At 37.1% G+C, this 22945-nt stretch overlaps 2 protein-coding genes across 3 annotated transcripts in view; both read left to right on the top strand.

Annotated features, from left to right (window-relative positions):
- The window catches only part of Spag16 (sperm associated antigen 16), a 775603-nt gene extending 754808 nt beyond the window's left edge, over nucleotides 1–20795 (top strand). For both annotated transcript variants that reach the window (XM_042679127.1, XM_042679126.1), the window contains one exon: nucleotides 20503–20795. In XM_042679127.1, coding sequence (XP_042535061.1) covers nucleotides 20503–20678 — 176 coding nt within the window. In that variant the 3' untranslated portion in view covers nucleotides 20679–20795. The remainder of the gene's footprint in view (nucleotides 1–20502) is intronic.
- A 914-nt stretch (nucleotides 20796–21709) lies between these two features.
- Nucleotides 21710–22945, top strand: part of Vwc2l (von Willebrand factor C domain containing 2 like) — a 156105-nt gene continuing 154869 nt past the window's right edge. The window contains exons 1-2 of the mRNA XM_042679311.1: nucleotides 21710–21833; nucleotides 22054–22262. The gene's annotated coding sequence lies outside the window, so the exon portion shown is untranslated. The remainder of the gene's footprint in view (nucleotides 21834–22053; nucleotides 22263–22945) is intronic.

The raw sequence follows: 22945 nt of genomic DNA, 5'->3' as shown, positions 1-22945 counted from the left end.
AAAGAAGTCATATTATAGAAAGATGAGAGAAAAGCCCAAGCGATCGAGTGATTCTTCTCTCTGTGTTCTACCTCTGGCTCAAGTTGGAATTCCAAAATTCCCCACAGTTGAAACACATCAATTTCCCTTTCAGATATGCCATCAACATTGATGTTTCTTTACCATTGACAAGAGAGATCCATTAGAAAATATTCTGCCCTGTTTGAAAACAGGAAGAGACATTAGATATTAAGTAATCATGGTTGCCACACACTGTGGCTCAGCTGTCTATTCTAGATGAGCATAACATCATCTAGGTGCAAATTCTAGCTCTGTAATTTGCTAACTGTTCTTGTCAGAGTTCTTTAACTTCTCAGGGTCTTATTTGTAAATTGTTAGCAAAAAATAACAATCCTTGCTTTGGGGATAATTGTGAGGATTAGGGGGTTTGGTGAGTGAAATATATGTAAGCTAAACTAGCACATAATCAGTGCTATGTAAACAAATTACACCTACTAATCTCTCACATAAACACATGAAACCTCCATTAGGAGGAAACTGAAGCCATGAGAACTTACATAACATCAACAATGATGTATTCTAAGTTTAGAGTCCATGATTTTAATTATCTTGTTTTTTATATAAAGATTCAACTGAGAATTTTTTTTGTCGGTTGTGGGACTTGAACTCTGGGCCTGGGCACTGTTCCCTCAGCTCTTCAGCTCAAGGCTAGCACTCTATCACTTGAGCCACAGCACTACTACCGGCTTTTTCTGTTTATGTGGTGCTGAGGAATCAAACCCAGGGCCTCATGCATGCAAGGCAAGAATTTTTTTAGCATTACTTTCACTAGAAGTATAAACTTTTTTATGTGTCAGTCATGGGGCTTGAACTCTGGGCCTGGGTGCTGTCCCTCAGCTCTTCAGCTCAAGACTAGCACTCTATCACTTGAGCTACAGTGCCATTTCCAGTTTTTCTGGTGGTTTATTGGAGATAAGAGTTTCACGGACTTTCCTGCCCAGGCTGGCTTTGAACCATGATCCTCAGATCTCAGCCTCCTGAGTAGCTAGGATTACAGGCGTGAGCCACTGGCACCGGGCTTAAACTTATTTTTTGACTCAGCTGTCAGCAAGCAGATCTGAATCTGAAACTCAATATGGATTTTGTGTGTTAATTTTGCTTGTTGCCCTTAGTGTTTTCCTTTTTCCACTATCCTCATTTTTATTAATATTTAAATTGGGCTTTTATATCATGTGTGCCTTTGGTGAAAAACTACCTCAAGGAAATATTCTAAAAGAGACAAAGATATGTTTATTTGTTGTTTTAAAAGAACATTTTCACTGTCAAGGAAAAACAAATCAAGTAACTAAGAAACAAAGCCTGAAATACATAAAATTTTGTTCTAGCGGAGACTATTGAGAAACAAAAATAAGGATGTTTCATTAGAATAGAAAATGAAGAAGGCAAGTGGCTTTTAATAACTACCTAACTTCCCCACAGCTCCTGCCCGTCATACTGTGTCTGGAGTATGTTGTACTCCAAATCCAACTAAATATCTCCAAGCAGCAGACCAGCTTTTTCACACATCTGTATCTTTTTATATACCACTTCCTTTTATCCAACATGTTCTCCACTTTCCCTTGATTTTTTTTTTAAAGATTTAGCTCAACCACTATGTCATCTGAGAAGCAGGAATTGGCTGACACTCCTAACTGCTGACTCTCTCTGCTTTGGTGATGTCATGAACATAATACTGTAGACATTCTATTCATTGATTTGTTTATTTTTAAATAAATTTTCATCAAGTTCCTGCTAACTTGACATTGTACTAAACTAGGATTACTATGTACATATTATTTCTACTTTAGAGACTAGAACTCTGTTTTCCTCCAGGAACCTGACACAGAGCAGATTCTTTTCCATGTGTCTAACAACAGAGTTGACCATACAAGATAATTTCATGATTTGTAGTTACAGGCTAATTTTTAATGAAAAGCAGTACTATTATCTTTATAGCTAATTTCTTTATATATTTAGTATCTTTTTACCGCTGATGAGATTCATATCTGAGGGGATGCAAGAACAAAAAGAATGTATATATTCAGAAGTACTGAAAAGATGTCCAAACTCAGGACTAGATCCAGGCTTGGTGACATTGAACACATAAAATACCAAGGTTCCTATAGGTTTTGAAAGCATCCATAGAAAACATGGGCATTAAAGTTCAAGGTTCACAAATTGAATGGTCAAGCTATGTCTACATTATACTAGTAAAGGAAATAGAATAAGTTGAACTTAAAAAGTTAATATATTAGCCAGGCGCTGGTAGCTCATGCCTCTTAATCCTAACTACTCAAGAGGCTGAGATCTGAGGATTGTGGTTCAAAGCCAGCCCAAGCAGGAAAAGCCGAAAAACTCTTATCTCCAATAAACCACCAGAAAACTGGAAGTGGCACTGTGGCTCAAGTGGTAGAGTGCTAGCCTTGAGCTGAAGAGCTGACGGACAGCACTCAGGCCCAAAGTTCAAGCCCCATGACTGACAAAAAAAAAATTAGTTTAAAAATAATAAGTCAAATAAGTTAACAATAATAAGTTAAAATATGTTGATATGTTAAAAATAAATAAGTTAAAGATAAAACCCTGAATACTGTATATCGCTTTTGATGAGCAAATGATAACTATGAAATTATACAAAACAAATTACTAAAATCTGTTTCATCAAACAAGAGTTAAACAGAAGCTGAGGTGAGGTGTGTGTCTATGTGTATATGTGTTATGTATGTGAGTGTGTGTATGATATCATTATTTTTATATTTCAAGCAGTTTACTTTTATTATTATAGTGATAATGTGTGTTACTTTTTAAATTTCAAATGCTGAAATAAAATTCAAGAGGGGAATGAAAGCGTGGGAATGCTGGGTAATTCAAAGAAGTTATTCTTTGGTAAGTCTCTAGAATAAAGTCCACATTCTCCCAAGGTGATTATGTGACTATACCACACAGACTGGTTTTTAGAAGTTCTGTTATATTTGCTACAGAATTAGCCACATTCTTTTCTGAGAACATCGTCTATATTAATAGCCTGCTCCCTAGGCCTTTCATAAACACATGCCTCCAGAGAAGCAGATAAGAAGAGAGAACATAAAAGCTCAATGACCTACCAATGGGGTGCCAGGAAAACCATCTCTGGTAAATAAAAGACTGCTCAGTATATCACACTGAAATTACTTAAATCAATCACTTTTTGGAACCAAGGGGGAATATTCTTCTTTAGATAAGACAAACTTAAGATGAATACAGAGGCATATATAACCCACGAGTGGAATTTAATCATGATAAGTCAAGCCAAAAATATATCTCCAGCAGCAACATTTGATTGTAGTAGACAAAAATGCAATGCGCATTTCTAAACAACTTTATCTCAAACTAAAGCAGATTCATATCAGAATGTATCTTCCTTCCTTCCTTCCTTCTTCCCTTCCTTCCTTCCTTCCTTCCTTCCTTCCTTCCTTCCTTCCTTCCTTCCTTCCTTCCTTCCTTCCTTCCTTTCTTTCTTTCTTTCTTTCTTTCTTTCTTTCTTTCTTTCTTTCTTTCTTTCTTTCTTTCTTTTCTTTCTTTCTTTCTTTCTTCCTTTCTTTCTTCCTTTCTTCCTTTTCAAAATAGCTAGTTCTGTCAAAATGTGTGCCATCTAACCTGAGTGAAAAAAATAAGCCAACAGCATCCTCCAGCACATTTTCCCAGTTCCAAAAGGCAAGGACTTCCTGGGTTGCTGGAGCTTTACTACTGCAGTATATATGATGCGCATCCTTGCCCCAGCTCTGAGCACAAAAGCAGGTGCCTTTCTTGTAGGTGTTCTGACAAGCAGATATTAAAGAGCAGCATGTGTCAGAAGATGTAGGAAATCAACTAGCCTCGTTGACAGATTTCACAGTGGAATGTTTGTACTGTCAGGGCGGTGGGTATGACAAACCTGAGCGATGACAGTAATAGGAGTGTTCAGGCAAGAGAGCAAGTTTAATAGACACGCCACTGTTGACAATCACATGCTTATGTGAAGAGTTCTTCCTTGCATTTTTTCCCATTGGAAATTCTAGAGCCTATTTTTTTCTAACAATTCTCTCCCGAAATCTTTACAAAATCACCCATTAGTTGTTATGGCAAGATAAGCGACTACACCACTACTTACATTCCGTTCATCTGATTTTCAGAATACCCCAGGACATCTATCCTAACACTGACCTTGTTCAAGTCAGAGCTATTGCAGACACAAGTAGAACTTACATAAAACTTTGAAGTAGCATAAATAATTGCTGGCTTTTCTAACATGCATGTCAAATTAACCTTGGAACCTAAGCTCAGGAATGCTTATTACAAAGCAGTAGTTTGGAAAACCAGTGCTGTGGACATGACACTTAACACATCAAACCAGCTACCCCACTGGGTGTCAGAGATAAAATGTATAAAACATTACAGTCTTTCTCTACCCACATGAATATGAATTTTATATTTTTTCCATGTCTAAGTATTCAAGTTAATTGCAGGGTCTATATTGCACCACCAACAATGGCCTACTTCCTAGTTTTGTGAACTCCTCTAGCTGAATTATGCTCTAACTCTGTATGCATGCTCAGTGGTAGAGCATTTGGGAGAATGAACTGCCAGTTGTGAATTGATGCTAAATGAAGGGGTAGGCTTTAAAAAAGAGAGAGAGAGAGAGTCCTTTTCACTTGTGGGCTTTAATACTCATCTAATTATAATGATTTCAAATTCTCTGAAGGCTAAAATTAAACTTGGCTTCCTGGATAGCCAAACAAGTGACTATTCTTCTGTACCACCCAGCTCCCATTTTAATCTTGGACTCACTTTGCACATAAATTGGTTAAAAACAGTCATATTCTGAATGCTGAATTAAATGTCACTAAAAATAATTATAAATTCGAGGGGCAGTACCACTTAAGTCCAGTACCATTTAATTGGAACAACAAGAATATCTCCATCTCCCTCTCTGATGAAATAGGAAAGGAAATGGGATGAGGGAATGTAACAGTGGTTCTAGGAGGCAGTGTTGGTCATGGTGCTGAGGCCCAACTGGATGGACAATTGTGGAGCCAAGGAGGAAAATCACCAGAAACACAGCTCCAAAGGAAGAGCCAGAACAGTCAACAACATGGTCCAATTTGACCATCAGTCTATAAAACTGTTGGCCATGATCATGAAACTGATAGGCAAGGGAGGAAATCAAAGAGTACTGTACATTTTGATGTGTGAGAAAAAATGCTGGAAGCCAGTATGGAGCAATATCTACGGGTGCTCCTGTGGGAGAGATCAGGCATTTGGGAAAGCCAATTGAAGGGAAACCTGTGGATTTACATAGAATGCTACTGAAAGGTTATGAAGATGATAAAGGGTGAGAAGCAGATACTTGGGCTTGAACTCAGGGTCTGGAAGTTGTCCTATAACTTTTTAATTCAAGATGGTAATCTACCACTTGAGACACAGCTCTCCATTTCAAGGTTTCGGGAGGGTTAATTGGAGATAGGAGTCTTCCTTGGGAAGGTTGGCTTTGAAATGCAATTCTAAGGATTAAAGGCAAGAGCCGCTGAAGTTCAGCTGCACTGATTTTTTTTTTTTTTGGTCAGTCATGGGGCTTGAACTCTGGGCCTGGACACTGTCCCTGAGCTCTTCAGCTCAAGGCAAGAGCTCTACCACTTGAGCCACAGGGTCACATCTGGTTTTCTAAGTGGTTTATTGGAGATAAGAGCCTCACGGCCTTTCCTGCCCCAGCTGGCTTTGAACCATGGTCCTCAGATCTCAGCCTCCTGAGTAGCTAGGATTATAGGTATGTACCACCAGTGCCCAGCTCCCCAGCTGCATTTTTTATCTTAAAGTTCACAAAAGCACATAATCTGAGGTTAGACAAAGCTGTATGTCAGGTCAAGAGATTAGAAAAACTGGTGATGGAATGACACTGAATAGAAACAAACTGGTCACATTGCTTTAAATCGTGATAGTTCAAAGCCAGCTTGGTCATCAAACCCCAAAATATTTCCATGAAGATGCCTTCATAGAATTATGAATTTATTTGATACTTCATGTAGCAGCCAGATTAGTCCCTTGTGTTTCAGGCTATTGGGTAGAGAAAACAAACTTGGCCTCATATCCTTATTCTAGCTCTTAACTCAGTTCTCTGGAGGGGTTTGTATCTTTCTCTGTAAAATGAAAATAACGTTTTTTCCCCCATGTATTTGTAAATATATTACACACCAGTATAATATACAAAGTTTTAGTAAATGGAAGTTAGTGTTTCTATGTTTTATGTTTATGTTTATTGACAGCTACTTCCAATCATTTCGAAGGTAAACATCTATTAGCAGTGCCTTCTGCAGCAAATAAATTGTGAAAGACTTAGAGTGATTTGGAATTTAAGGCTAGTCCCTCTATGATTTTAGAGTATTTTGTATTTCTTTTAGATCAGCACATTTGGATATATTTAAACTAATAAATCTAGCTACCCCGAATTGATAACAGGCTTTTACATTTGATATTCCAACATCGTTTTCCTCTGGGGGAAGGTATTGTATCCATCTTAACTATCATTACTTAGACTCTATCCTCATCTTTTAGCTACTATGGTTAGTAATTTAGTGGTGCTTATTTTGCACACTACTTTCACTCGGACAATGTTGTAATAGAACAGGAAAGGATTAACTTCTAAAAATAACGATGTGATTATTAATAATTTACCATTTTAACATTAAGGAACAGAAGTTGACACAAAATTTTTCCCAAGACAAATGTCCATATTCAGAAAGGACAATTTCTTTCAAGGACAATGACATCAATGTTGACATTAAGAGATAAAATATCAAAATATCAGAACTCTGACTTTTTTAGTCTTAAAGTCGTAAGTGTTAAATAGCAGTATATGGGGGGAATCTAAAAGTGATTTTTATTACTTCAGAAAAACAATGTTAATTAAAATTTTAGTTAAAGTTCTAGTAGAAAATAGAAGTCTTTAGATCTTTCCCCTTTGCAGGACCACTGATTCTGTGGTTTGCTCTGAACACTACATGGCTGATCCTCAGAACTGAACCAAAATTCAAGTGTCCTGTCATCTCAGCTAAAGCTTTTCTTAAGTTTTCAGAGACCTCGTGTGCATGGGGGTCCTTGAATTAATTTTATTCCAATATGGATCAGCTGCATAGGTGAGGACCAATTGAGGAGACATGTCTAAAAGGATTTCTTAATGAAAGCAGGTGGCTGTTGATATTCTAAATAGCCTCAATAATTAGTTAGAACATTTTTAGGACTTTAGGTGCATTTCACAAGGGATTTCTGTAATATTCAGAAGACAGTTCATGTAGGAAAGCACCTGCTCTACAATCTATTCATTTATGTCTTCCTAATAAGGGACAAACCTTTTGAGAATTACACATGCTAAGGCCAAAGTTCTGTCACTAGTAAATCAGATTTTAATTTTTGGGTTTATTTACCTGGTACACTTTAGGAGTATCTGGATTATCAAAGAACTAACTTCCTAAACAAAATGTGGATTTCACGGGAAAGAGAAAAAATTAGTTTGTATGTTATTGTAATTCCTCTTTAGAGAAAACTTTATGTGAAAATCCATTCATACAAAGTTAAATTCTTGTGCTTACCAACATTCTCTACTAAATTGAAATGATAGTAGATTTTATTCTCAAAACTCCCTGCTTTTAATATCTAGTATATGTCTGAGTCAAGCAGAAAAGGTCAGATAAAGTGATGTTAGGGAAATGAACCCTAAGATATGTATTCAAGTGTTTTTTTTCTTTCATGCGATTGTTTCTAACGCATTTATAAGATGATTTCTTTGTTGCTTTGTATGTCCCTCCCCCACAGTATAATATACCTCCTTTCACTGTATTTGAATTGGTCTAATTTGTGGAGGGGAAGGGGAAAAACAAATCGTTTAAATAGGGATACAGGTGGATCCATTGCAACAAGGAGAAGTACAAGTCGTTATGTCGAAAATGAACTTTACAACTTTGGTGCGCCGGGGTGGGGGGTAGGGGGTAGTGGGGAGGATTGGGGGGGGCAGGGGGAGGATAGGAAGGGATGGGAAGGGGAAACAATGCAGGAGGCTACAATGCTTGATAAGAAATGTACTCATTATCTTGCCCATGTAATTGTAACCCCTCTGTACAGTATTTTCACAATAAAAAATAAAAATAAATTAAAAATGAAAGAACAATAAAATAAAAAAAAACTCCCTGCTTTTAGTGTAATATAAGCATAGCATGTATTCTATGTAAGATGACCATCATTGCTTGGCTAAAGTTCTAAAGTAAGATATTGAAGCTTTCTCTGATGACTCTGTTATCATTTCTGTATCTGAGCTCTACATAGAGAATTTTAAAATGTATTTTTATAGTTTGTGCTTTACACTTTTACTTCAGATGTTCTTAGTTCAAACTGTATTCCCTACAAGCAAAAAAACCCCCTAGATTCTTAATAATAGTATAAATAGTAAAAAAAAAAATACTAGAAAAGTTTATGATTTGTAACTGGCACTGAAGTAAGTTAAAATCCCAGGTATTTTTTTTCCTGAAAGTATTATATTGATCAGCACTAGGGTGCAGAATGAACCAAATCACATTTCACATCTCCTTCAATGGTGTTTTTGAAAATCTGAGTAATGACCAAGGTTGAGCCACTAATGCAAATCCTCAAAACTTAAGTAGTTTCTTGATACTTTTCATTTTGAGGCATCTTTTAAAGAAACAACAGATGCCTCCCCACATGCATTCAAAAAAATCAATACAATTAATCAATAGCCTCTCCACAGGTAATAAATGCTGAGAAGCATTTCTGCCTATCTGTATTGATCGAGAGAATTGCTTCAAATTGGTTCTGATGTGTATAAAAATCATTTCCTTATTGATCAAGGCTTGTCTTCCCCCTTCTGATATATTATTTCATATACGACACACAATTGTTTTAGACTCTCGCATATTTGTGATAAACAAATTTCTTGTGATCTGTACATGAGACTAATTTGAAGGAAATATAAAATCAGTGTTTTTGTTTCTTCGAGGGAACATATTGCTTGAAATTTAATCAAAGCATGAATAATCATAAGAGTTTACTGGAGTTACTCTAATGAGAAATGTAATGATGTACTTCATTCACATTTCCATTATTCATAATTAGCTTGAAAGTTTTGAATCTGCTTCTATGTCTTATATGAGCTTATTTCATATAGATATTTGTGTGTAATCTAGAATGAGACTAGAACATGAAAAGTTTTAGTTAAATATTGGCTGATAAAATTGTTAGCAAATTATATTTTATCATGATCAAACACACAAGAGAATTTTGTGATCTATTTGCTATGTGTTTTTAGTACATAGGCATAGAATGAAATGTTATTGATTGATTAAAAAGTTCTCCAAGGCAGCTCAACTCCTAACTTAATATATTAATTACTCTTGTGAATTGTTTGTCCAATAACATAATCAAAAATCAAAGATTCTTGTCAACAAGATTTAGTAAATTTCATAACCAACATTATCTACTTTTCTTATCTGATTGTTCCACTACAAAATGACATAATTTAGGTCAGTACTGCCGAGAAACTACATAATTTAGGAAAATAGCACTGAATGTGATTCTTTATTAAAAGCTAGCTTTATTTAAAATGTTCCATTCAGCTGAGCACTGGTGGCTCTTCCCTGGAATCCTAGCTACTCAAGAGACTGAGATCTGAGGATCATGGTTCAAAGCCAGCCTGGGCAGGAAAGTCTATGAGACACTTATTTCCAGTTAACCAGCAAAAAAAGGCAGAGTAGAACAGTGGGTAAAGGGGTAGAGCACCAACCTTGAGCAAAAAAGTCAGAGGGACAACAACCAGGCCCTGAGTTTAAGCTCCAGGACCAGTACCAAAAAAAAAAAAAAAAAAAAAAAGGAAGAGGAGGAGGAAGAGGGGGAGGAGGAAGAGATAGGAGGAAGAAGAGGAGGAAGAAGAGGAGGAGGAAGAGGAGGAGGAGGAGGAGGAGAAGAAGGAGGAGGAGAAGAGAAGAAGAAGAAGAAGAAGAAGAAGAAGAAGAAGAAGAAGAAGAAGAAGAAGAAGAGGAAGAGGAAGAGGAAGAGGAAGAGGAAGAGGAAGAGGAAGAGGAAGAGGAAGAGGAAGAGGAAGAGGAGGAGGAGGAGGAGGAGGAAGAGGAAGAAGAAGAAGAAATAATGTTCCATTCAACTTAGTGATATGTGCTTGGAACTTGAGAGAATATCATTGACCAAATCATTAACTGGGATCCAGTACTTTACCTTAAATAATTTTTCATTTATCCATTGGGAAAAAATTGTCTTTAATACTGCCAAATCATTTTTTTGCCAAAACAAATGGAAATATCTCACCAAAGCAAGAATTCTTTCTCTTTTCAGAGATGATTAGTGGTTAAAATATGATTGTTGTATTTAAAAACTCACTTTATTCACTATTTAGAAAAGGCTGAGGTGGTATTTGTATTGTTGAAAGTATAAGAATTGGATTAATAATATATTTTGATTTATTTCCCTTAGAGCAAAACAGAAATTGTATTTCCTATAACATATTAATATCAAACACTTCCCTGAGAAATGCAGCAGTGTCTTTCCTGCTCACCAAGGCACTATTAAATCCTAGCAACACTGAATGCACTCTTGGAACACTAAAAGAATAAAGACAAGTTGCCTGAGTTTATTCCCAGGAAGCCAGTTGTACAATCAGGTTCTGAAAGTCAATAAACACGATTAGAATAATGACAGATGAAAGTTTAAAAGCACTGTTGTTGCTAAATAGAGATTAATTTTAAGGCATTCCTAGGAGCAAACATGGATTCTGCTGGGATCTGGCGCTGCACACTCAAGAGATGTTTACTCTGAGTCATGTTGCATTTGAGTAAGAGAAGCTTAATCACTGTGGAGAGATGACATTGAACTAATCCACAAAAATCCATCCAGCAGTATTAGAGCGTGACGTAGAGGATAAGAGCATAAGCTCTGGAGTCATATGGACCATCCATTTCCACTAATCATGAACCGCATGCCCTTGAAGAAGTTGTTATAATCACTCTAGCCAGACTTTTCTCCTCTAAAAAGCAGGGTTATAGGCTAGCACCATCTAACACAAACAAAACATGAAAATAACATATTTGTGCATATTACAATAGCCTTACATTTGTTGAGAGGAAAATATTAATTTCCTGTATATGTTTTTTTTTTGGTCAGTCATGGGGCTTGAACTCTGGGCTTGGGCGCTGTCCCTGCGCTCTTCAGCTCAAGGTGAGCGCTCTATCTCTTGAGCCACAGCACCACTTCTGGCTTTATAGTGGTTTTGATTGGAGATAAGAGTCTCATGGACTCTCCTGCCTGGGATGGCTTTGAATCGCAATCCTTGGATCTCAGCCTCCTGAGTATCTATTGCAATTTATAATTTTATTGTTATCATTAAAAAGATGTAAAGAGGTGATTATTACAGTTTTTGGGCAATGTCACCCCTTCCTTCACTTTTCTCCAGTTTCCCTTTCTATCCCTGCCCATAAGTTACACAGATCATTCTCCACATAGTGTGTACTGAGTGCCACGATTGCATATTTGTTCACCCTTCCTCCATCCCTTTCTTCAGCACCCCCCCTCAAAAAAAATAATTCCAACACAAAAACAAGCACCATTACCAATAACAACAACAAAGCATGTTATCAAGTCCTAAAAGAAGTAATTGTGGGGCAACATTGATCAAGATGCATCGGGAGATGGTGCTGTGGCTCTAAGTGGTAGAGCTCTAGCCTTGAACAAAAGAGCTCAGGGAGAGTGTCCAGGCCTTGAGTTCAAGCCCCATGACTGGCAAAAAAAAAAAAAAGCATTTACTTATGAGCTGATTTATTAATATATTTTTTAATATCTTTTGTCCAATTACTTAAAATAATAAAGGAAATAATAGTTGTTATGGCAACTGTCACTGTTGCCCACTGAGTACTGACTTCAACAGTTTCCCTGCTACGTTATGGGAAACGCAAATATAAATGCCATTGATACTGCCCTTGCATGCTTAAAAAGTTAAGAAAGCTGGGCATCCGTGGCTCACTCCTGTAATTCTACCTATACAGGAGGCTGAGATCTGAGGATTGCAGTTCAAAGCCAGCCTGGGCAGGAAAGTCCGTGAGACTCTTATCTCCAATTAACCATTAGAAAACCAGAAGTGGTGCTGTGGTGCTGTGGCTCAAGCGGAAGAGTACTCACCTTGAGCTGAAGAGCTGAGTGATAGTACCCAGTCTCAGAGTTCTAGACCCCTGACCAACCAAAAGAAGTTGAGAAAATACAGCAAACATATGATTACCAATAGTTTATGATGACATTATCATGTGAAGAGTGTGAACAGAATGTAATAAATAGAAGAGGACGTTCTTTTAGGTTTCCCTAGTACCAAATTTATGAAGAAAATACTTGCAAACTAGGATTTAATAGATCAACTTTTGTTTGGAAGATATGGCCAGGGACCTGGACACATTCCACCAGAGGGAATAAGGAACATGACAATCTAGGTAGTAAAATGAACTATGTATTATGAAATGAGAGCAAGGAGGGTGCCAGTGGCTCATCCCTGTAATCCTAGCTACTCAGAAGGCTGAGATCTGAGGACTTAGTTTCAAAGACAGCCAGGCAGAAAAGTATATGAGACTCTTATCCAAATTAATCACAGAAAAAGCTGGAAGTGATGCTGTGGCTCAAGTGGTAGTGTGCTATCTTTGAGCAAAAGGAACTCATGTACAGCACCCAGGCCCAGAGTTCAAGGGCTGGCAAGGAAGGAAGGAAGGAAAGAAAGAGTTCAAGGACTGCCAAGAAGGAAGGAAGGAAGGAAGGAAGAAAGAAAGAAAGAAAGAGAGAGAGAAGGATGGAAGGAAGGAAGGAAGGAAAGAGTTCAAGGACTGTCAAGAAGGAAGGAAGGAAGGAAGGAAGAAAGAAAGAGAGAAAGAAGGATGGGAGGAAGGAAGGAAAGAGTTCAAGGACTGTCAAGAAGGAAGAAAGAGAGAAGGAAGGAAGGAAGGGAGGGAGGGAGGGAGGGAGGGAGGGAGAAAGAAAGAAAGAAAAAGAAAGAAAGGAAGAAAGAAAGAAAGAATAGAAAGAAGAAAGAGAAAGAAAGAAGAAAGAAAAAAAGAAAGAAGAAAGAAAGAAGGAGAAGGAGAAGGAGGGAGGGAGGGAAGGAAGGAAGGAAGGAAGGGAGGGAGGGAGGGAGGGAGGGAGGGAGCAAAAAGGGGAAATGGAATGAGAACAAAATGAGGAAAAAGTATGTCTGCATAAGAATATGCTTGGGTAAGAAAATGCAGCCTGGCGTCCATGGCTCACACCTGTAATCCTAGCTACTCAGGAGGCTAAGATCTGAGGATATCGGTTCAAAGCCAGCCCGGGCAGAAAAGTCTGTGAGACTCTTATCTCCAATAAACCACCAGAAAACTGGAAGTGGCACTATGGCTCAAGCAGTAGAGTGCTCTCTTTGAGCTAAAGAGTGCAGGGACAGCACCCAAGCCCAGAGTTCAAGCCCAGTGACTGACAAAAGAAAAGAAAAGAAAAGAATATGCAGAATATATACAGTAGTACAGAGGCCTTGAAAGGCATACCAGAAAGCTGAAATATTCTCCACTGTCCGAAAGAGAAAGCAAAAAGAGCACTAAATTAGGAGCCAACATCTGATTTCAGCCAGTTAGTACAACTGCCATGAGTACATTTCCTTGCCTTGACCAGTCATTTCTCCTATGATGTTTCAACTGAAAATAAAATAACATTGGGCAGGTCAGAGATGTGGGTCCTTTGTTGTTTCTAAAATGCTTTTCTTGCTGTTGTTCAGTTCAAATTAAGGGTATTGCAGGTCAGAAGTAGTAAAATTAGAAAATGGGTTGTATATCAGTGGCTCAAGCCTATAATCCTAACTACTCTGGAGGATGGGATTAGAGAAGCAAGCTCGAAACCAGCCTAGGCACAGGAGTCCATAAGACTCTAACTCCACTAGCTAGAGTAGAAGAGGGAAAGATGAGTGAACACCAGTCACGGTGTTCAATGTACCTATGTGAAAATGCACTAAGAAAATAGAGGGGATGGGTGTGGTTGAAAGATGGGGGAGAGTGCAGGAAGTAGTGACATTGATCAGAAGCATTGCACTCATAAACTGACGTGTTGAACTAGAACCCCTTTGTACAACCACTCAAAGACAATAAAATCATAATTTTAAAACAGAGTTAGAGGTGTGGCTTGAGTGGTAGAGGGAAAGCCATGAATGAAAAAAAAAGCCAATGAGAACACAAGACCCTAAATTCAAGATGCAGTAGCTTGTACACACACATGCATGCAAACACAACTCCTCCCCCCCACACACATGCACATACTATACTTAAAAACTACATTGAGTCTACATAGGTAAATTTAAACATAAGTTGTGACTGAATGATTATCTGGTAAATCTTGTCAATGGTCTTGAAATCTAAAAATAGATCTTAATACAGGGTCATAATAGCTGGAAACACAGCTGGATTACAGGAAGGAAGGATAGAAAGACTTGGTTGAGGATAGAGAAAGAGATAAAAATGAAAAACTAATGGAATTTGGATCTGCAACACAGAGAATTAGCATTCATAAAGAAAATGATAAAAGCCAAGGAGAAAATTTGGCTGGAGAAATAGAAAGGGAGGTAAAATGAGTTTTTTAGCTTTCAATTAGGTACAAATTTTAGTGTGTATGATGTTTGTATTAAATCTATTTAGGAATTCATTGACCTACAAAACATGACTATCTTAGTCTCAGAGAGTCAAAAAGTAGTAAAATCAAAATAAACACTAAATAAATCAATTATAAAAATTAATGCAGGAATTACATCTAAGAGTTAATTTTTCTGGATAATGTGGTGGCCAAAAAGATTGTTTGAAATATCCCATTCTATGTGAATCTTAATTTCTGAAGGAAACTAAAAGCCAGTAAATAAAGTCAGACTTTCCTCATAATAAATATTGCTTTTCAAATCCTGGCATGATCTGGAATCTTGGAAGAGAGACTCTGTGTATCATATGTCTGTTGAAGGACATTGTAAGGCAAAGGGAGCTCTAGCTTTTCTGTTAGCTCATTCTCATAGACATGGATGACAAAGAAACGGCCTCATAACTTTCTGTAAGCATATTCATAATAGTATTTTTCTCATATATATTGTGCTGTAACTCTTGTTTCATGAGTTAAAAAATATTGCAGAATTGCAAAAGTACTACCAATAAAACAAAACAAAATAAAATAAAATACTGCAGTAATACATAGTATGCTATCATGGACAGCAAAGTCCATGAGACTCTTATCTCCAATTAACCAGGAAAAACCTGGAAGTGGAGTTATGGTTCAAGTGGTAGATTGCCAGCTTTGAGTGAAAAAGCTAAGGGGCAGTTCCCAGGCCCAGAGTCCAAGCCTCAGTACTGGCTCAAACACACACACACACACACACACTGATTTCATTTGAATATTTTCTTTGCATATTTTATTAGCATAGGATGAAAAAAATCCTATTCATGTTAGTTTATTCAAAGTAATTAGTACACTCAGATAAAATGTTAACTCATTCGGTACTTCTTCAAGTGATTTGGTTGCTATGAGAACTTAACTCAGTAAATATTTGTAAATATTAGTAAAACTCAAATATTTGAATTTTCATAGCAATTGTACTTGAGATTGTTTTGTTCAAGATTTTAGCAGAATTGTCACTTTCTTGTAACATTGAGGAATGAAACAGTATAAAGACTTGTTTTGAGGAAATTATATGTTTATTTGGAGCTAAATTTTGAGAAATAAATTAATTTATAAAGGTTGATTGACTAGTTTTCTTTTTCTTCTTTTTTTTCTTTCTTGGATTTGTCTGATTTATTTTATTTTATTTTTTATTTTTTGTCAGTCATGGGGCTTGAACTCTGGGCCTGGGTGCTGTCCCTGAGCTCTTCAGCTCAAGGCTAACGCTCTACCACTTGAGCCACAGCACCACTTCTGGCTTTTTCTGTTTATGTGGTTCTGAGGAATCGAACCCAGGGCCTCATGTATGCAAGGTAAGCACTCTACCACTGAGCCACCTTCCCAGCCCCTGTCTATTTTTTTTGCAGTACTAGAATATGAAATCTGGCCTTGTGCTTTCTAAGCAAGTGTTCTACCACTTAAGCCATACACCTACCCTTACTATTTTTACTTTAATATTTGGATAGGTCTTTATTTTGCCTGGTCTGACTTTGGACCACAATCTTCCTATCTATGCCTCCCATGAATCCTGGAATATAGGTGTTTGTTTAGTTGGGATGGGTTGTCTTTATGCTCCGGCTGCCCTTAAATCACAATGTTCATGATTTCCACCCCCTGAGGAGCTGGGTTTGTAGACATGAGCCACTGTGCCTTGCTGCTTGGATCATTTCATAGCAGAGATTGGAAAATGAATTCTTGTCTTCTACACACAAAAAAGTTAACAAATTCATCAGATACAGTATAATAAGAGCAAATAATGTTATCCTTGTTGAATCTACTGGACAACAAAATGATGGTGATTTTCTCAATAAGAATATATTATAAAATTTTGATAGGTAAAATGAAATAGTAATTATTTTAAAGACATACAAATGAAGAGTGATTCATAATCACTCACTATTGATGGATGGTGAACTATTTATATGAAAACAGCAGTGATAAGATTAAATTAATCTTTTCCCCAGACTATATATTTTCTTCTCACTTGGTAAAAAATTTGAACACTTCAATAACCTGAATGTAAACAAATAAGAGAAATAAGTCAGCTTTTTAGACAACAGGTGTTTAAATGTAACTTACCTTTTATCAAAATATCTATGAATCAATTTTGACTATTTTTATTTTTAATAAAAATGCTAGTTAACAAAACACACTACATTTGTGGAATACATTCATAAGTTGATATCATTTTTCTTGTTTACAAAATAATATTGCATACGATTAATGCAAGAATTCCGTGTCACCTAACAATCATTTTCATTTTTAAACATTTAATACAGTATTTCAAATAGATTTTTTTTTTTTTTTTTGCCAGTCATGGGGCCTGAACTCTGGGCCTGGGCGCTGTTCCTCAGCTCTTCAGCTCAAGACTAGCGCTCTATCACTTGAGCCATAGTACCACTTCTGGCTTTTTCTGCTTATGTGGTGCTGAGGGCCTCATGCATGCAAGGCAAGCACTCTACCACTGAGCCACCTTCCCAGCCCTCAAATAGATTTAAATATAACTCACAATCTATTTTTTCATTTCAGTATTTTAGAGGCATATTTGATTTAACATGAGCATTATTAGTAAAAGTTCACAAAAATTCATCTGGGTTTATTTGAAATTTTATTTCTACTTTATTTTCATTCTACTGACCAAGTTCTGATGTGGACAACTGATCTTCTATTTTTACCTCCTATCTTCTATAGAAATATCATTAAGAATGTGACATTGAGATGACAATACTTTGTGTGGCTCACTGTCCATTTCCCATCACCAGAATATTTAGAAGGATCCTTCCATTAAAAACTCCACTGTCTAGAGATTACTGCCACTAATCAGACTATGCGTATGGGATTTCGTTGGTGGCTTTGGAGCCGTTACTTTGAATTCTCTTTCTCTCTCTGTCTGTCTCTCTGTCTCTCCCTCTCATAGCAACTAGATGCAGTGTTACCAATGAATACATCCTGGCACCTAAATAAGTTGGAAAGTCTTATAACTTTAAAGATTTAAACATCATATTCCCAGTCAAACTACTGTTTATGTTAGACATTATATGCTACATAATAATCCAATATATTTTAAACACATTTAACATGATCCTGTATTTATACTTATTTTAGGCATTAGTTATGGTATACATATAATCTTCCATCTTCTGAAAAATTCAGGAAAATAGGAAAACTTCATGTCTGCTCTAGCAAAGGAAAGTATTTGAAACATCAGATGTATGGTGAATTATATAATCCTAAATATACTCAGAAATAATAAATCATGAATCTTACAATTGTTACAGATTTGACTTCCTCAAAAAAAATAATGGTTTAAAGCTAAATCCTTTTTCCCCCCTTTTCATCAATTGTGGGCCTTGAACACATTGCCCAGGCCCTGTCTCTGAGATGTTTCATTCACTACTAGTGTTCTACCACTTTGAACCACAGCACCATTTCCAACTTTTGATTAGTTAATTGCAGATAAGAGTCTCCTGGGGACTTTCTGCCTGAGCTGGTTTCAAATTGCAATCATCAGATCTCAGCCTCCTGGGTAGCCAGGATTATGGGCATAAGCCACTGGCACCCAGCAATCCTTTTCCCCTTTATGGTCTTTGATTTTGTTTGATTTTCTTCAGTTTAAATTCTTTAATTTTATTGTGAAGATGCTGTGCAGTGGGGTTACAGTTACATGAGTAAAGGCAATGAGCACATTACATTACCCAAATGAAAACACGCAAGGCCATACTAAAGCTACCAGCACAACTATGTTATCAAAGCATTATTCACCATAGTTCAGTTTAAATTTTTTAAAGAATATTCACTTACTACCTTCTCAGCTATTGTATGAAGACTACCAAAAAACCATATTTGTTTGATTCTTTGGAAATTTACAAATAGCGACTGCCTATAGAGTGGGGCTGGATGTAAAATCTATATGTAATGCCTCTGTCAGCAAAGACTTAGTAGAAGAAGGTTTATAATAAATATTCACATCTGCTGCTCTGGACACTCTAATCCATCCTAAGGATCTTTGCTGTGTCAGGCTTTGTTCTAGATGAAGAAACTCAGTGGTTGTAAAGGTTTGCAAATAGACCATATTTATCATGGTTAACTTTATTCTTAAAGCTTCTCTCTGTTTTAGGGATTTCTGTTTTGTTTGTGTTGTTGAGTGGGATGTAATTTTCAATTTAATATTTCACGATGCTTTTACGATGACACTATCCTCAAACTCTTATTATGAAATGGACAAATTGTCTTTTAGGCTTGTCGAGAAGGCATCACTGCTAAAAGCGCCATGTTTGATGCAGAAGTAGAATGACGAGAGCCCAGGATGCGCGGGCTTGAGGAGCCGTGGTTAAATACTGGCTCCTTCTTTACCTTTGTCATCTTCATCTTTGTCATCATGATAAAGATACTAAGTCTTCTCAAGCTTTTTTTGTCTTCACCTACATAATACTCTTTTCCATTTTTCTTTTTTCTGTGGGTCGTGGGGCTTGAACTCTGGGCTGGATGCTGTCCCTCAGCTCAAGACAAGTGCTGTACGATTTGAGCCACTGTGCCACTTCCAACTTTCTAGTGGTTTATTGGAGATAAGAGTCTCACGGACGTTCCTGCCCGGGCTGGCTTTGAACTGCGATCCTCAGATCTCAGACATGAGCCACCAGCTCCCCGCTCATAATACTCTTTTATCAGTAAATTGTTTTATGAATTGCACAGGATTGTCTGTGTCAGGCACCAAATATGAGCTTCAGCATGCAGAAGAGTTTGATAAACTTTAAACACTATTGTTGCACACGCTATCTGAGTGTGGTCACATAACCAATGTGTACTACTAATGCTGTAGTAATTTAAATACTAATTTCATATAACCATAGTCTATTGGCTTTCTCTGCCTCCAAGGTCCTGGATAGTTTGCTACTAGACTTTTTCAATAGAACTACTAAACACAAATTGAATTGTTTCAATTTAGTGATTATTATTCCCTTACAATATACCATAAAGATTACTAGAACAGTTTCTCCTAGCTTCTCCTAGCCCTATCATATAACAAAAATTTAGTTTAAAAATACCTTGAATTTTAAGTTATGATAAAGCCAATCATCTTGAAATTTATTTGAATTTCACTTTTTAAGATTTATTTAAATTCATTTTACTTCATCTCCAAAGAAAATGTGTTGATTTGTGAGTATTATAAACTTTGAGAGCATAAATGCATGTTGTTTCTGTTTTAAGCAATGACTTAGCATAATTATGATAAGTAGAACACAAAATTTTAAGTATAATTTTTGTAAGACATATTCATAGATTAAAAGTACATTTTCCCATAGGTAAAAGTTAAAAGCCATTCCTTTTAAAACTTTTCAACATATGCATTTGAGGAAGTTTGCCTGGCTTAATTGCTTTTAAGCCATCTCAAAATGATGTATTGGTCACAGATATTCAAAGAATAGTGGGTGCTTAAGGACTTCTGCATACAGAATAGACAAAGCATTAAGGTTTACTTTCCTAGTCTAAAATTTTGTATTCTAATCATTGATAGATCTTAATTATACTCAAATTAAAAGTAGTTCATATTTAAGAAAAATAAGTTTGAATCACAACTGAAATAAAACAGAATGTTGTATTACTTATAAACTATGACTATTTATAATCTGTCCATCTCCCTGTCCACCTCCTGGTCCATCTCATTCTCTTCATTTTCCCCCATCCCTGTTTCTCTCCTCCCTCCCTCCATGTCTCTCCCTGCCTCTCCCTCTTCTTCTCTCCCGCTTTCAGGTAGAGTTTTGGCTCAGGCAAGCAGCAATGGAATTATCCATTTGTTGGATCTTACATCTGGGCACATCCACAAGCTGATGGGCCACGAGAGTGAGGCACAGACAGTGGCATTTACCCACGATGGGAAATACCTGTACTCTGGAGGTTCTGATGGCACCATCCGATCGTGGTGCTGAAGGCCAGCAGCAGGTCCCATTCCCTTTAAGGTTTGAAAATGCCTGGAGTAGTCCCAAACCGGTAAATGACTGGTTAAACAGCCAGTAGGTAACATTTAAAATTTGTTTTAAAACATGCTTTGGTTATTCATTTTAGTGTTCATAATGTTACCAATAAACATAACAATAATAATAACTTATGTTCTTTTATTTGTCTGGTCTTTTTTTTTTAATGTTTGTTTGGGTTCTTTTTGTTTTCTCCTGTGTCATTCTGATAAGAATTTAGAGACAGAGCACCCTTGCTAGGGATTTGGGAGAAACAGCTTTACAATGACGCCTAATGACAGACTAGATGAATTACAGGGGATTGATTTTTAATGTTAGAGAACAAACTGCAGGAAAACGCAGCTACTTTTTTTTCCCCTCTTTTAAAAATCAAATTCAAGCTGGCAGAAGACTCAAAGTTGAATTATGTAGTACAGAAGACAGTCTTTCTGCCACGAAAGGGTCAAAGAGAAAGGAGCAAGCATTCATTTCCACAGATTCTTTGACAGTGATTATGCTTATCTATTAATAACAATCAAGGACTGCAGATGGCTTAAATCTAAATGTGAGGCTCTTCCGGAACTTTCATCTCTGCAGCCCATCCAAGGATGCATTAGGTATAATTACAAAAAAATTTTCAAGTGTATTGTAATTTCAATGCAAATCAGCGTCTCGCGTAGAATGCTTTCTCCTCTTCCTAATGCATGCGTCCGCTGTATAAAGCGCGACTGCTTAGAAAAACACTCCAGCCTGGGCTATAGCAGCAGCTCCGGGATTTCGACCAGCCTGGACTCAGAAGCCAGTTGTTGGCGCTGTCCGTGGTGCTGAGGAATTCCCGGCTGCCGGCAGAATGAGAAGCACCCATCAGCAGTCTGAAAACTGCTCTCAGTGATGCGGAAGCCCGGCTAAAGTTGCTCCTCTCCTTTGGCGCCCACAGTTAGTTTTTTTTCTTTTTCTTTTTTATTTCTTTCTTTTCTCTTTTCCTGCGGTGTAACAAGGGATCCAAGCAACATCTTGTGGACGATGCTGATGGTATTGGCGGCAGAGCTGGCTTTAAGCTACAGTATGCTGTTGCTGTCTGTGATCCTCAGAGCCTAGCCAAATCACCTCTACTGCCGTAGCAAACCTTCTGTAAGTGAGCCCATGTGTGGAGGAGGCGCAATCAGCAAGGAAATTTCATAGAAGGATCTAAGAGAGGAAAAAAAAAAGCTAAAAATAAGTTCAACATGATTCTGCTATTGGTTTCTGGATTTCTACGGGACCAGCGTTGCTTCTTGCTTTGAATTCTGAAGACAGGTCCACAGCATTTTTTTTTTCTTATGTGTGTATTTGCTGTGTTTCTCTCTGGAAGGGTGGGAGACTGCATCTGGATTGTGTTTTGAAATGGGAGGTAAAGAGAATGGATTGCTTTTAATTCATGCCTGAAAACATGTATTCTTGGGAGGACTAAAGAGGAACTGCTTTCTTAAGAACATACCTGACCTTTTAGTTCAGATTGGTCTGTGACAACCCCCGCCCCCCACCCCCGCCACCTCCACCATTCACTTCCAGGGTGAATAGGTAAGTGTTTCTTATGACATGAGTTATGTTTGCTTTCTCAAAGAAATAGATGCTGTCTTTTAAAATCATATGTAGCAATATGGGGTGGGGAGGGAAAGTTTATCTGAAAGTGACCCTCAGTTTAACCGTTGTGTGCTTTCTTATTTAAAAAATAATCTTCTGATAAACCTGTTATTGGATACCTCTGAGGTTTCATTTCTGAAATTGTATTTTAAATCTTATTGGAGTAGCTCAGCTATAAAGAAGGCTTTTAAAATAGCCTAAGAACTTTATTATATTAAGAAGAAAATCTTGGTTGGTCCATGCAGATTTTAAAATGTATTTCACATTTAAAGCAATGTTTCATGCTCATAAAAAGTAGATATCCCACCCTCGTTTTGACCTTTAAGTTTATATTCATAATAACCTGACACATTTATGCCTACCTGTGGCTTACAAAGAGATCGTTTTCTCTCTGTGTCCTTTTGAAGCAGAATCATATGTGTATTTTATGTTGCTTGCCCGCATGTATTGATAGATGATGCTAGAATATTATGAGTCACATTGGTCCCTTTCCTTCCAGGATAAACTTTCTAAATATAAAACAGGTGTACAAATGCATGCTTTAATTAGTTAAATATATTTATGCTTTTTTCAGAAGCTTCTCATATGTGTGTGACCCCTTCAGTAATTTAGAAGAAAAA

The sequence above is a fragment of the Dipodomys spectabilis genome, unplaced genomic scaffold (assembly GCF_019054845.1).
Source record: "Dipodomys spectabilis isolate Male_0828 unplaced genomic scaffold, ASM1905484v1 ptg000051l, whole genome shotgun sequence".
Lineage (NCBI taxonomy): Eukaryota > Metazoa > Chordata > Mammalia > Rodentia > Heteromyidae > Dipodomys > Dipodomys spectabilis.
This window is presented reverse-complemented; position numbering and strand designations above follow the sequence as displayed.